Raw genomic sequence first — 13,035 nt, 5'->3', positions numbered from 1 at the left:
CATTGATACAAATAATGCTCATCTAGCATGACAAAAGCTGTGATATGTGTGCAAACAAGTGAATGCAGAAGAGTGAGCAGATAGCTTGGTTAGGGAAGGCTTCTCGAATATCAAGCAGGTGATGCTGGAGTGGACTCTTCTGGAAGCTTCCATGAGCTAGAGACTTGGGGTGGGGAAAGAGGGTAGGGAGAGGAGGCAGTCCAGGCAGAAGCGGGAGGACCTAGAAGACCTAAGAAAGGCCTGGTGCTCTGTGAGGTTGGAACAGAGGACGAGGGAAGGAAGGATCCCAGAAACTGGGGCTGGGGTGGTCTTGGGCATCGTGCAGGAAGATTTGGGCTTTATTCTGAGGTCACATACACACACCCAAAGCAGGGCTGTGAACGCCCATGCCAACAGGGGCCGGGCAGATGATGTGCATCAGTGGGGTGGGCCCGATGGAGCCCCAAAGACCCGGGAGCACGGGCTTCATCCAAAGGCGGCAACTGAGTGTTACTGTTCTAGAATGCAGGCTCAGTGCCTCAGAAAAAAAAAGGATATCTGTATTTTTATATGAACACTCCCTAGTTTTAACTGTTGGACAATATTTCAAAACATCATGCTGGCCAAGCAGAAACAACTGACGTCCTATCAGTCCCCGCGCTTCTCGTTTGGCACTCCAGATCCAGAGCTTACGCAGAGAGCTGTCACAGTCAGACCCGTGTGTCAGAGCTGTCCCCACAGATCTCCACGTGAGGTTTCTGCAGCAGCCTCTGCCAGCAAGAACCTCTTTTCCCCATCTTCAGCCCCTTGCTCCTTGCCCAAGTGGTTCTGCACCCCTCACTACCCTCTGGCCTACGGCCCCCGGCTGCCCTCCCGGACCACGCCCACCCCTCTGCCAGTAGCATCCTCAGCACTAAGGCCGCCCCCCCCTCATCTTGCACAGGAGCAGCCAGATGAATGAGCCGTGCTCCGGGCCTGACACACAGAGAAGAGCCCAGCATCCAGGACACGAGAGAGCCATATTTATTTCACATGGACAAGCATGATTCCTTCGCATGCTGAACATGAAAGCTCGCGTGAGTAAAGTACCCGTAACAGCAGAATTAATGTGCTTTTGTCCATAGGGAGCAGGGAGGGTCACAAAGTGGTTTTCAAAGACCGTTAACCGTCAAGCAGAGTTGAGACCACAGGCTTTGAAATCTCTGGTTTATTTCATCATCGAAGGGTCTGTCTGCGGGGAGTGACTGGGGGGTGCTTCCGGCCCTGCAAAGTCTCAATGAGCTGCTAAGGTCAGGAGGAAGAGGACGGTCTCCTGTCCCACCACCCGGGGCGGCTGGGGAGAGTGAAGCTCAGAGGGGAGGTACATGCCACTAGGAATTAGCAAGTCCGCTCTGGGGCGGACAGCGACAGGGACAGACTGCTGTGTTCACAGCAACAGAACCATCACCACTTATCTAGCATAATCAGAAGATCCGTTCTTCTTAAAGCCGTTTCCCAAGGCCTCGGAGGGGCTGAAGGGAAATGATTCGGAACTGACTGGACAGGCCAGAAGCGGGTCAGCTCTGCCTCGACAGCCTGGGGAGAGCTAGTGGCCAGGACCCCCTGGTCTCGCGGCCTTAGCTGGTCCTCCCCGATCCAGGACGATGGAACCCGAGATGGGAAAGGGGGCTGGAGCCTGGCTTGGGTTTGCTGGGGGAAGAGGATCACAGGCTCGGGGGGCCAGCCTCACGGAAGAGACAAGCAGAAGAACCCTTACATCTTGGTGGCTCACTCCCACCTGAAGTCCTGTCCAACTGTTTCATAAAATTTAATATTATAAGGTCTATAAAATTCCCGGAGCTGGTCTATCACTTCTGGATCAATCTGTACATGAGTTCTGCCTTTCGATTTGCCCAGGCACCGAGGCAGGAGGCTCGATTCTGTTTTTCTCAAGCAAGGGAATCCTTTGGTCTTGTTGAAGTAGAAGTGCTTGTCCGTGATGAACCTCTTGATGCCCAGGAAGTCCTGGACGCGGCCCAGCTCGCCCGCGGGGTCGGTGATGAGCCGCTCGCCGCTGACGAAGTGGATCTGAGCCAGTGGGAAGTACCGCAGCCAGCTCTCCAGGTGGAGCGCGTACATGCCGATCCGGATGGCGCTCCACGACACGTCCACCTGGCCCAGCGTGCGGTTGCGGAAGGACAGGCCCTCGAAGGTGGGGATGTCCGGCTTCTTGGAGAGCGTCTGTGTGTAGTCCGAGATGGCCCGGGTCACGGGGTTCCGCACGACCACGATCAGCTTGGTGTCCCGGGACATGTTGAAGATGCGCCGAGGGGCCTCCTGCGTGACGAAATAGCTGGGGGTCTTCTCCAGTGTGATCTGGCTCTCCAGGGTCCGCGGCATCAGGCTCCTGTGGGGCAGAAGCGGCACACCGTCAGACAGGGTCCCCCTAGGGAAGGGGAGCAGGGAGGTGGTTTCCCTACACCCAGCCCCGCAGTGCAGGCCCCCCCGCCCCCCGGTGACATCTGAGCTCCACGTGCATTCACGGGGGGGTGCGGGGTGGGCACCTCCCCCCCCCCCACCCCGTCTTCAGCCAGCACGATGGACGCCCACACTGCTGCGTCCTCGGCTGCGATCCCTCCACGGCGTCAGGTCTCCGGGGAGGGACCCACTTCAACTCGTGCTAGTTGCTTAAAAAAATCTTTAACAGGTTTGCTTTAAAAGAGGAAACAGCCTAAAAGTTCATCAGTGTGGCTTAAATAAATGATGGACAACCCAATTAACAGAAATAGGCGTATCTGTTATATACAGAAAGGGAATGATCTCCAAGATACAGTGCTGAATGGAGAAAGACAAGATACAGCATGTTCGCCTAAAGGACACGTAACGGGTAAGAATGACGCTTCTGGGGAGGGGTCTTGAGGTGGGGGCAGAGTGAGGGGGTCAGGGATAAATGAGAATTACTTTTATTGGATAACCTTTTATGCTGCTTAAAATTTTTAATGTATTTGTTGATTACATATTCAAAAAATACAAAAGCAAGCCACTGAATATTCTTCTGGCAAAAGATATTTCCCCAAACATATTAAGAAAAATCTTTTTTTTTTTTGCGGGGGGTCGGGGTGGGGGAGAAGGCTTGTTTTGTAGGAATAGCAAGTGTGTTAGAAACGAGTCCTGATGTCTTTCTCTGCTGCAACACATCGGAAATACATCCTTGGTGTAAGCCCGACACAGCACGAACTCCAGGCCGGTCAGGACCTCAGCCAGAAGCCAGGTAATGCAAACTTCTCCTTACTCTTTAGTTTCCTGGTTCGGCTGGAGACTTGAAGAGACAATGGTGGGAAGCTCTGAAGTCTCCCTCCCCGGTGTGTCTCCTTCGGGCCTTGATGGAGGGGAAGACTCCTTGGCTCCTACTTGGTTCTTCTCTCTGAAGGTCACGTTTTACACTTTAGACCACCCCAGGAATTTTTTAAAAATGCAGCTGTCCAGGGTCTATCCTAGACCAACCGATTAGAAATATATGGGGCGGGTCCTTTTTTTTAAAGCTCCTCAGGTGGTTCCAATGCGGAGGCAGAGCTGAGAACCCCCCCCCTACCCCCGCCCAGATCATGGTTTCCCCACTGCGACTCATCTACCCCCTGAGCATTCCTCTTCCCCTTCTCTGGAGCACTCCTGGCTCCTAGTCGCCGTCTTCCCAGATCCCATCACGCACGCCATCCAACAGCCCAGCTCCAGAGCTCTTTAACCGAACTCTCCTCTTTCTCTTTCCTTTTAGCAATCCCTCCTCATCACAGTACGTTGGGTCTTGTCATTGGAACTGCCCTAATTCTGAAACGGTTCCCCTCTTAAGTTCCACTCTAGGTCTGTGGAGGGGTCGAATGGTGGCCCTCCGAAAGATATGTCCACTCAGAACCTACGACTGTGACCTTACTTGGAAAAAGGGTCTTTGCAGATCTAAAGTTGAAGATCTCAAGAGATGAAGCCGGGCGGGCCCCACTCCAACAAGCAGTGAGTAGCCTTCCGGGGAGCAGCGACAGTGACGGTGGCATGTGAAGGTGAAGGCAGAGCGGGGGTGACGGATGGACAAGCGAGACATGCCAAGGACTGCTGGCCACCACCAGGGGTTAGTGGTGGTGTCCCCCGGTGTGCGACCGGTCATTTGTTACGGGAGCCCCCGGAAACGAATCCAGACGATAACCTTCTCTCTTCCCACCTCAATTTAACACAGTCTCAAACTCCTTATACCTGATCTTCAAATTCATCTATGAATCCCTCGACTTCACGGTCCTCCGTGCCTGCTCTGGACCCACAAATACCCACCACCGTAGCGCCATGGCCACGGTCATAAGCACCCAACCCCGCATGCATTTCCTCGTTCGAGGAGTTCTCCCCATCTCCAGCAGTGCATGCTTCCCGACCCCCGTCTCTTCCGTTCGCTCCCTGGACTGACAGACAGCAGCAGAGAGCACGACGGACCCGGACAGCTGGGTCCTGGATATCCTTATTAATTCTGGTTTCAGTGGAACTCTGACACTGCTCAGTCATGGTTGGTATTTGTCTTTCCAGAACCCCTTATGGTTCTTCTGAAGAAGCGCTCCACATTCTCACCGGGAGCCCCCAACTCTACTCCTGTTCCTCCGCCTCCACGCACATCAGCTCCACCTCTGGACTGTTCTCTGCACCCACGCTGGATCCCTCCCACGGGCCCTGGATGACAAGGTGGGCTCACTGATCTGTCCGCCTGTGGGCGCAGGTCCCTTCCCCCGGCACCTGCAAACCCACTGTGTGCCTGACAGACGGACACAACTGCCATCCTGCTTCCAGGCTCGAGGTCTAGGAGGGACCCCTGTGAGTTGAAAGCTTAATATTTATTAATACCGAGTAGGCCGATTATTTTTAAAAAATAGTATATCATTATTAGCAATCACAAGTGTACATGAATAGAATTCCTTGGCTGGATTTCCTCAGACGTGTGGCTACAGCATTTTCTGACCCTGGCACAGCCTGTAATTAGGCGCTGGCCTTTAGGACAAGAGCGGACGACATTATACCGAGGTGACGGTGCGCTGAAGGTTAAGGACTTCCTATGGGGTTACTGATAGGGAGGTTTTCTCCAACACAAAAGGTTGACTTCACAAGCTACTCAACAAAATTTCTATGTAATACCCTTTATCACACTAACAAATACCCAAGAGAGAAATGTGTGGTACTGTCTCTTCCCAAGAGACTAAGGAGAGCTACTTTGCCAGGAGCACCAATGAACACCTCTGTCACCAGTTTAGGAGAATTCTGACCAATCCCAGGGATCTCCGGAGTACCCCATCATGCCCCGAGCCGTGCACTGAAGGCAAGCCCCGCCCATCCCATTCCCACCTGGCATCTCAGCTGCAAAACCAAGTCACAGATGCTGAGGAGACACTCACACTAGACGGCAAACCACCTCACGCAAGCGTCAGCACGCCATGAGCCAAATGGCTCCTGTGCCCGGCGCGCTTTCTCCGTCCCGTCCATACCTGCTTCTCCTTAGGTCATCGGGATAGACGGCTGGAGGCCGGTGACCACCATGGGCAAGGAGACCCCACATATTCCTCGTAGCTCTGGGCACGGGCAGGTGCCGGGTGTGGACGGGGCAACAGACTTTTCCTCGAGGCTTACTTTCCCTCTTCACATCACTGTTTACATTTTGCTTACCTGTTTCCAGCTGCTAATAACTGAACCGCTCTCTCAGTTCTGGCCTCCTTTGCTTACGAGGTTGCTCTGCACAAACTCCTGGAAGAACCGTCCGACACCCCGCAGTCTGGACTCACTCACCTCCCATGTGTTAGTGTGACCTGCTCGGTGGCAATTTTCCCTCCATCTGGCAACAGCCCCCAGATTTCTCGCGGAGGAACTCCCACTCCTGCTTTGGATAAAATCCTGGTAGGCCAAGGGGGTGGGTGCGTGACTGAAGCTAAGACGACCAGTGCCGACCGTGTCATGGAGACTGGGGGACTGAACCCTCCGGGCAGGCACGGGAGCCTGGAAGGGCCTCCACACGGGCCTCTTCCACCGAGTCCCTCTGTCTGCATTCTCCCCTCCTCTTCTCGATTTATTTATTTTAGACAGAGAAAGAGTGTGGGCGGGGGGGGGGGGCAGAGGAAGAGGGAGGGAGCATCTCAAGCAGGTTCCAGGCTGAGCGTGGAGCCCAAGGCAGGGCTTGATCTCATGAGCCTGCGATCATGACCTGAGCAGAAACCAAGAGTCGGACCAGTTTATCCAACTGAGCCCCCACCTGCTCTCATTCTTGTCCTGAGACCTGGTTCTTCCACTTCCCTCTGTCCGTCCCTACCTGTCCTTCCAACAGAGCACTACTGGTTCAAGTTAGTGAGCTTGCTTTCTGGTGCTTATTCCTGAGAATCCGAATCGTACCTCTTTACAACCTGGCCTCCTCCCTACGGAAGCCCTGCTCGCCCCCCGGGGTTACCAGCTCTGCCAGGACAGGGCAGCGAGCCGAGGGGGATCTTCCCGATGGTCTGTGTCCCGCTTCCCCGACGCACGTGGTCTCGCCGGAGGACTTCGGTCCTCCCCCGGCCTTCACCCACCACCGAAGAGCCGCAGACTCACAAGACTAACAGCAGATCCAACTCGCCCGCGCTCTAGACGGCCGTGCTCAACCCGCCGGGGCCGGACGCGGCTCGGACTCCCGGACTCACTTCTCTCTCTGGCCCGTCCGTGCAGATGACGTCGCCGCGCATCCGCTCACAAAGCAGAGAACCCTCAGGGCCATTCCTGACTCCTCGCATCTAAGGTCTTTCATTCCGGTAAGTTCTCAAGGAGCCCCACCCATCCCCACCCATCCCCACCCCAGCGCTCGCGCGGCCCCGGCCCCGGCTGGTCCTCTTTCTCCCTGACCTCCATGCTTCCTCCCTCTCCCCGCTCTGTCCGCTCTGCATCCTGCGTCCGCCACGGAAATCCTTCTAAAGCGCATCCTGGCTTGTGAGGCATCAACTATTCCTTGGAAGGAAGCCCATATTCCTTGACTCAAGGCTCTGCCTTGACTTTCCAGAATGCATCCTTTGCCCCTTCCTGGTAACCCGATGCTCCTGTCGTGCTGAACGCAACATCCGCTCCCCGAACACATCCCGCTCCGCCCTGTGTTTCGCTACTTGCTGAGTTCTTGGCTTTTGTTGAGACTCTGGATCGTCTTTCTTGTCCCTCTCACCCTGGAGAACGTTGACTCCTCTTTCCACGTCCAAACCAGAAGTCCCACATCTGTGAACCTTTCTTATAATTTCAGGGCACGCGGCGCTTCCCTCGGCCGGCGCCCCCACGGCGCCCGCATCGCCGCAGACCTCACGCGGGAGGCGGTCACGCAGCGCAGCACCGGTGGCCCCGCGGGCAGGCTTCCTGTCCACTGTTGCCTTCCCAGCACGACACCCGGCGCTCCGCAGCTGCGCAACCCACGGCTCAGCGATCCGCTGTGAAAGGCAAGTACCGACTGACAGGTTACCGTGAGTCCTCAGAAGCCAGTGTTCGTTCAGGAGGCGCAGCCTTTTCTTGGCGTTCTGGCCTTGGGCGGAGGAAGGTTTCAGCAGACCGTCCTGGGGAGGGAGTGGTCATGGCGCCGTTTTTACGCATTTTGTCCCGGCCACAGGTGCGCAGGCTCAGAGACGGAGGGAGGTCCACGCTGGCCTTCAGCCCGACCTCCCTGTGGAAGAACGGAAACTGGGAGCCAGGGAGCACGACCTGCGACCCGTTCTGCCGCGGCACACACTCCTTCGCCCGAGGCAGCCGCGGTGTGGCGGGAGAAGTGGCAGGAGAACTGGCCGTGGTGGGTCTGCAGTGTCCGGGGGTCGCGCTGCCCCCTGAGGCCACCTGCAGCGCCTCCGGAGGGATTTAAAGGGCCGGGCCCCACACCAGACTATTCAAATCGGAAACTCTGAAAGTGGGGCCTGGACTCCTGCCATTTTAAGGCTCCCCAGTCGACCGCAGGGCATCCCAGGGCCAAGCACCCCTGCCGCAGCCGGCGTGTTCCTTCAGCCAACTCAGCCTTTATAGAGTCGTTCGGGAGCGTCCGCCGGGGTGAGCCTTAGAGGAAGACAATCCACACCCCGGCTCCGGACACTCTCAGTCAGGGGGTTTGGAGAGCAGGAGTCTCCATTTTTAACAAGCTCGCCCATGTTTCTTACCATCAGAAAAGCTGGGCAGAGCCACTTTACTGAGATGCCCCCATCAGGATCGGGCGCAGGCTCCCTCCTATCTGATGCAGGTTCCTCTGCACGTCGTGTCTCTGCCCCTCCCCGCCTCCGGCCGCAGACGCCAAGTCCCAAGAGAACAGGGTTGGCGTCCGTCTTGCTCTCTAGTCCTGGCACCAAGGGGGCCACTGGCTCTTCCAGGGGAGCAGGAAACGTTTGTTGAAGGGAGAACCGCCGTCAGGGTTTTCATCTGGGAAGAGTGAGGACGAAGCCATTCGTGTCGCCGGACACGTGCATCTCTTCCATGCCGGCAGTCGGTGCGCGCAGCTTCTTCCCGAGGGAAGGATCAGACCTCTTGGGGGCCCTACCACTAAAAGGAAACAAAACCTAAATACTCTCTTGCCAGCTGGAAGCTCTCTGGAGAGGACACTGTTCTAGTCACGTGGTGGGGCCGAGGCTGCTCCCGGGGCGCCCCCCCCCCCGGCTGTCCACACCGGGGACGTCCTCTGCATGTCAGCACACGGGAGCCCGTCTGAGCCGGGCCGGAGGATGACCGCCAAGACTCTCTGGAAGGTTTCATTTTCTATGAAATCGATACACTCCACATATGTGTTCTGGGAGGCCCAGCTGCCTGGGGGACTTCGGTGATTTATTAGTTCCTAACTGGGCAGCTAGGCTCCTTGAAAATCACGGTGGTCTCCAGAGGGATAATTAAGAGAAGAGGAGGAAAAAGGCTTTATTGCAAGAAGCTGGTTCTTCCAGCGAAAGCTACTCACCCCCGCATGCCGAGCCGAGCGCAGGCTGGCCCTGAAGCCATTTATCCCCGCCTGGTCGAGAGGAGACGCGAGGACCCCTTCCTTCCAAGCCTACAGCCCCAATTCCTTAGGCTCACAGGACCCCCAAGAGCAACACACGAAGTCCCAGCCTGAACTCCATGAACTGCTCCTCGCCGCACACAGGGTAAGGCCTTGATGGCTTTATGTGACTCTTCTTAATCTGGCCCGTGGCCACCCCGGGCTCTGGCCAGACTGGACCATTCAGGGTTCTCCCGACAAGACTATATTTTAGGCTAAGGGGCCTTTCACAGGTGGTGAAGCCCTCGGTAGCTTGTCAGGCTCTACTTCAGCTCTTAGCTCGTCATCACCTCCACCAGGGAGCCTTCCTTGCTCCCCTCCCGGAAGATGTAGGCGTTTGCTACCCTTGTCACTCCACGGTGCCCACGGCAGACAGAGCCCCCATTTTACACACTGTGTCTATCAGAGCCCTAGAGTGTCAGGTCATGGAAGGTGGGGAATCGAACCTATCACACTGCTACATCAACAGTGCTCGGCCTATGCCTGCTAGGGACTTGTGTAGTCATTCATTAAACAAGCACTCATGAAGCACCTACTGTATGCCAGGGATACAAAGATAAGCAAGGTGTAGCCTCTGTCCTCAGGAGTTAACAGTCTTGTGGAAATGGGGGGGGGGTCCCTTATTTCCCAGTGTGGGGGCCAGTACCTGAACCTGGCTTCCTACAAGGGCTGGGGGCTTCTTCCCTCTGGCCAGAGGGACTAGGTCTGAACCCAGTTTCCCCCCACAGGTCATCAAGGAGCCAGGCAGCTGGCTTTCCCGGAGAACTCCTGTGCCCCCCCTGCCTGGTGTCCCGGTACTGCACTCAGTGCCCCAGCTGGCAGGGCCGCGCTCAGCCCGCCACAGAGAGAGCCCCAGGGTGCAGGTTTACCCAGCGAAGCCTACTCCCTCTTCCATACCTCGTGCATTACGGGATTTGTCCCAGGTCCTGCCGAGTCACAGACAGAGACCAGAGAAGGAGCCTCCTTGTGTGATCTACCCACACAGAGATGTCTGGGGGGCAGTGCACTACTCCAGGGGCTGGGTGTGAGTGTGCGATCTGGAATCAAAGAGCCCCTTGCAAACCACAGAAATGGGCACACGGCTCATTTCTCCGAGCGTAATGGGCCCCAGGTTCACCCCACACTGTTAAAAGGGGCAGGATTTCCTTGTATTTTTTTTTTTTTTTTTTTTTAACGTCTGAGAGAAATAAGCCAGACACAGAAAGAAAGACAGATACCATGCGATTTCACTTAAATGTCGAACTTCTAGAACCAGAGAGTAGAATGGCGGTTGCCAGAGGCGGGAGGGAGGGGCACTGAGGTGTTAGCGAAAGGGTACAAACTTCCAGTTCCAAGATGAAGAAGTCCCGGGGATCTAGTTACAGCGCCGTGACTCTGGCTAACAGTCCTCCACTGTGTACTTGAAATCTGCTGAGAGAACAGATCCGAAGTCTCCGCGCACGTACGTGCGCGCGCACACAGTCACTCTGAGGTGATGGACAGGTTAATTAACTTGATTGTGGTTAATATCATTTCATGACGCAGCCACATATGAAATCATCATGTTCTAGATTTTTTTTTTTTAAAGAAAGCAACACAGGCGCAGCGTGCATCGAATGCACACGCGGTCTGCGAAGGGCCCAATGTTTATATCCTTCGAATTCATCCTCCGAAGCCCTACCTGCTCCCCACACCACGTGGCCATCTCCGGAGGCGAGGGCTGTGGGAGGCAAGGAGCTCGCGAGCCGCGTCCGCACAGATGGGCTTCGTGCTTTGTAAGGAGAGAAGCAAGAGAGAGATCCACCCCCCACGGGAAGAGCCGGCAGGAAGGCGGCGGGCCACAAAGCAGGGAGAGAGCTCTCACCAGACAGCTGAAACGGGCCGGCAAGCGGGTGCTGCACCTCCAGCCTCCAGAAGTGAGAGAACTGAACGCCTGCCGTGGCAGCCCCCACACCCCTCCGTGGTGGTGCTGCCCCAGCACCCGGAGCCAACAGAGACGCGGTCCCCGGGAGCCCGCACATGAGCCAGCGCCTGCGGCACACTGGCGGGGGGCCTGCTCCGGGGGCCGAGCCACCTCCCTGGGTCTCCCCGTGAACTCCAGGAGGCCCCACGCCTCCCTCATTCCTGCTCTCGGGCGGAGGAAACTGGGGCAGAACGCACGTCATCGCCAAAGCAGGGCAAGTCACAGACTCTGGATTCAAGTGTGACTCTAGCACCAGAAGAAAACGTGAGAATGTAAAATTAATCTTGGCACGAGGACAGCCTTTCTAAGCATGAGACAAAAACCATGAAAGAAGAAACGGAGAAGTTGGCCTCTGTGAAAAATGGCAGTCTCCGGCATGGAAGCCAAGAGAACAACAGAACCAGAACAGAAGGAAAGTGACCCCGTTGGAAACGCACTGGCGGCATGTGAGGAACGAAGGGACGCTTGTTGCAGAGTTCCTGCAGACCAGGACGAGGACGAGCCGGCAGCAGGCAGGCACGCGGGCCATGGAAAGAGGGAACGGTGAAAGAACTGAATTGCAATAAATACATGAAAAAGATACTCCAGCTCTCGCAAAGTTAAAGAAATGCAAATTAAAACCATGAGGCGATGACATCCGCCTTCAACACTGGAAAAATATATTTTCCAAAAATGCTAACCGTTATTGCCGGCTGCGGTGTCCTGAACAAATGAGCCCTGTCCAGTGATCGGCAGGGCTGTCGATGGGCTGCAGCAGGACGGCAGCGAGAAATTATGCCCCCAGATGGAAGGCGCACGCTCCACTCCAGCCAATCCACTTCCGGGGACTTATTTGTCCAGGCGGGGCAAGACCTGGGTGCTGGGTGTCTGTGGCGGCATCTGGGGAGATGGGGAGGCCCGGCCGGACTCCTGTTCCTCCCACCAGAACAGAGCTGTTCCCGGAGGGCAGCTGCCCAGCCAAGGGCCGCCCTTCCCAGCACCCACCGCGTCCACACGGGGCGCTGTGCCTGCGGCTTGCCACAGGGGTGGGGCGGGGTGGGGGGGGCGTCCAGGCGCAGCGCTACCCTCCAGCCAAGGGGCTCGCACCGTAGGGGCGACCTCCGCACGGTCCCTTCTGCCCACAGGCGAATGCAGGGAACTCTGGAGGTCGCAGAAGGGCAGAACGAGACTGCATTTCTACCTCTCTCTTCCTGCACTCGGCGGCTTTTTCTTTGCCATAACTATGTATTCTCTGTAGTTTGGGAAAAAAAAAATAACCTAGCGAATAAAAAAGTGATGTTAAAAAGTCTCCATTGAGAACAGTTTCGGAAGAAGATGGCCTGTCTGGAAGCGGTTTCGTGGAGTGAGGGGGAGGAAGCGTGTTTGGAGGAGCTGAGGTGTGGGTGGAAAGCAAGGCATCGGGAGGCCCAGAATGTTCAGCTCCCCCCTCGAGAAGCCTGGTCGGAAAGGAGGGAGGGTGACCGTGGGTGGCGGGTGAATGGTGTTCGCTGCTGCACATACAGCTCGCTAAGTTTCCAGGCAACTGCACCTCAGTCCCCCAGGCACCATCTGCGGCTAGCGTGGCCTGACCGTGGGGACACTGTCAGGGCGCTTCGCGGGGGTCACTCCGGGTTCCTTCCTTCTCAGTCTGGGCTTAGCTCCTTGCCCGCCTGAAGCCCACTCTCCCCTTTCCCCGGGAGTGCGCCCCTCCTATCAGTGCTTTTCATACTTGAATGTGCCTCTGAACCTCCTGAGGGGTGGGGGGCGGCGGAATCTTGCTGGAATGCAGAGTCTGACTGGGGAAGTCTAGGGAGGGGGCCTGAGACTCTGCATTTCCGACCAGCTCTGCAGCGAGGCTGACCTGCGGTGCACGGGCCACCGCTGCAGCAGCAAGGTCTCACAGGGCCCGGCGATGGCTGCACAAGCCGCAGACTTGGCAAACGTTCGCGGCACTCGGTGGAATTAGCTATTTTTTTTTTTTTTACTTCGTTAGTTTTATTGAGATGTAACGGACTTACTAGTTTCAAGTGTGCAGTGTGACTCACTATGTATAGATCACAAAATGACCGCAACACGTCTACTGACCCCCCATCGCTACACAGTGACATTTTCCTCTGATGAGAACATCTAA

The 13,035-nt window shown here is 56.2% G+C and overlaps 2 protein-coding genes across 2 annotated transcripts in view; one reads left to right on the top strand and one right to left on the bottom strand.

Annotated features, from left to right (window-relative positions):
* Nucleotides 1–1,036, top strand: part of USP31 (ubiquitin specific peptidase 31) — a 212,496-nt gene extending 211,460 nt beyond the window's left edge. Inside the window, exon 19 of the transcript XR_006604546.1 lies at nucleotides 923–1,036. The gene's annotated coding sequence lies outside the window, so the exon portion shown is untranslated. The remainder of the gene's footprint in view (nucleotides 1–922) is intronic.
* The window catches only part of HS3ST2 (heparan sulfate-glucosamine 3-sulfotransferase 2), an 86,972-nt gene continuing 74,912 nt past the window's right edge, over nucleotides 976–13,035 (bottom strand). The window contains exon 2 of the mRNA XM_013049729.2: nucleotides 976–2,365. Coding sequence (XP_012905183.2) covers nucleotides 1,747–2,365 — 619 coding nt within the window. The 3' untranslated portion in view covers nucleotides 976–1,746. The remainder of the gene's footprint in view (nucleotides 2,366–13,035) is intronic.

The sequence above is a fragment of the Mustela putorius genome, unplaced genomic scaffold (assembly GCF_011764305.1).
Source record: "Mustela putorius furo isolate JIRA1106 unplaced genomic scaffold, ASM1176430v1.1 tig00004041_pilon_pilon_pilon, whole genome shotgun sequence".
Taxonomy (NCBI): Eukaryota; Metazoa; Chordata; class Mammalia; order Carnivora; family Mustelidae; genus Mustela; species Mustela putorius.
Note: the sequence above shows the minus strand (reverse complement) of the source record. Positions and strands in the feature narration are given on the sequence as shown.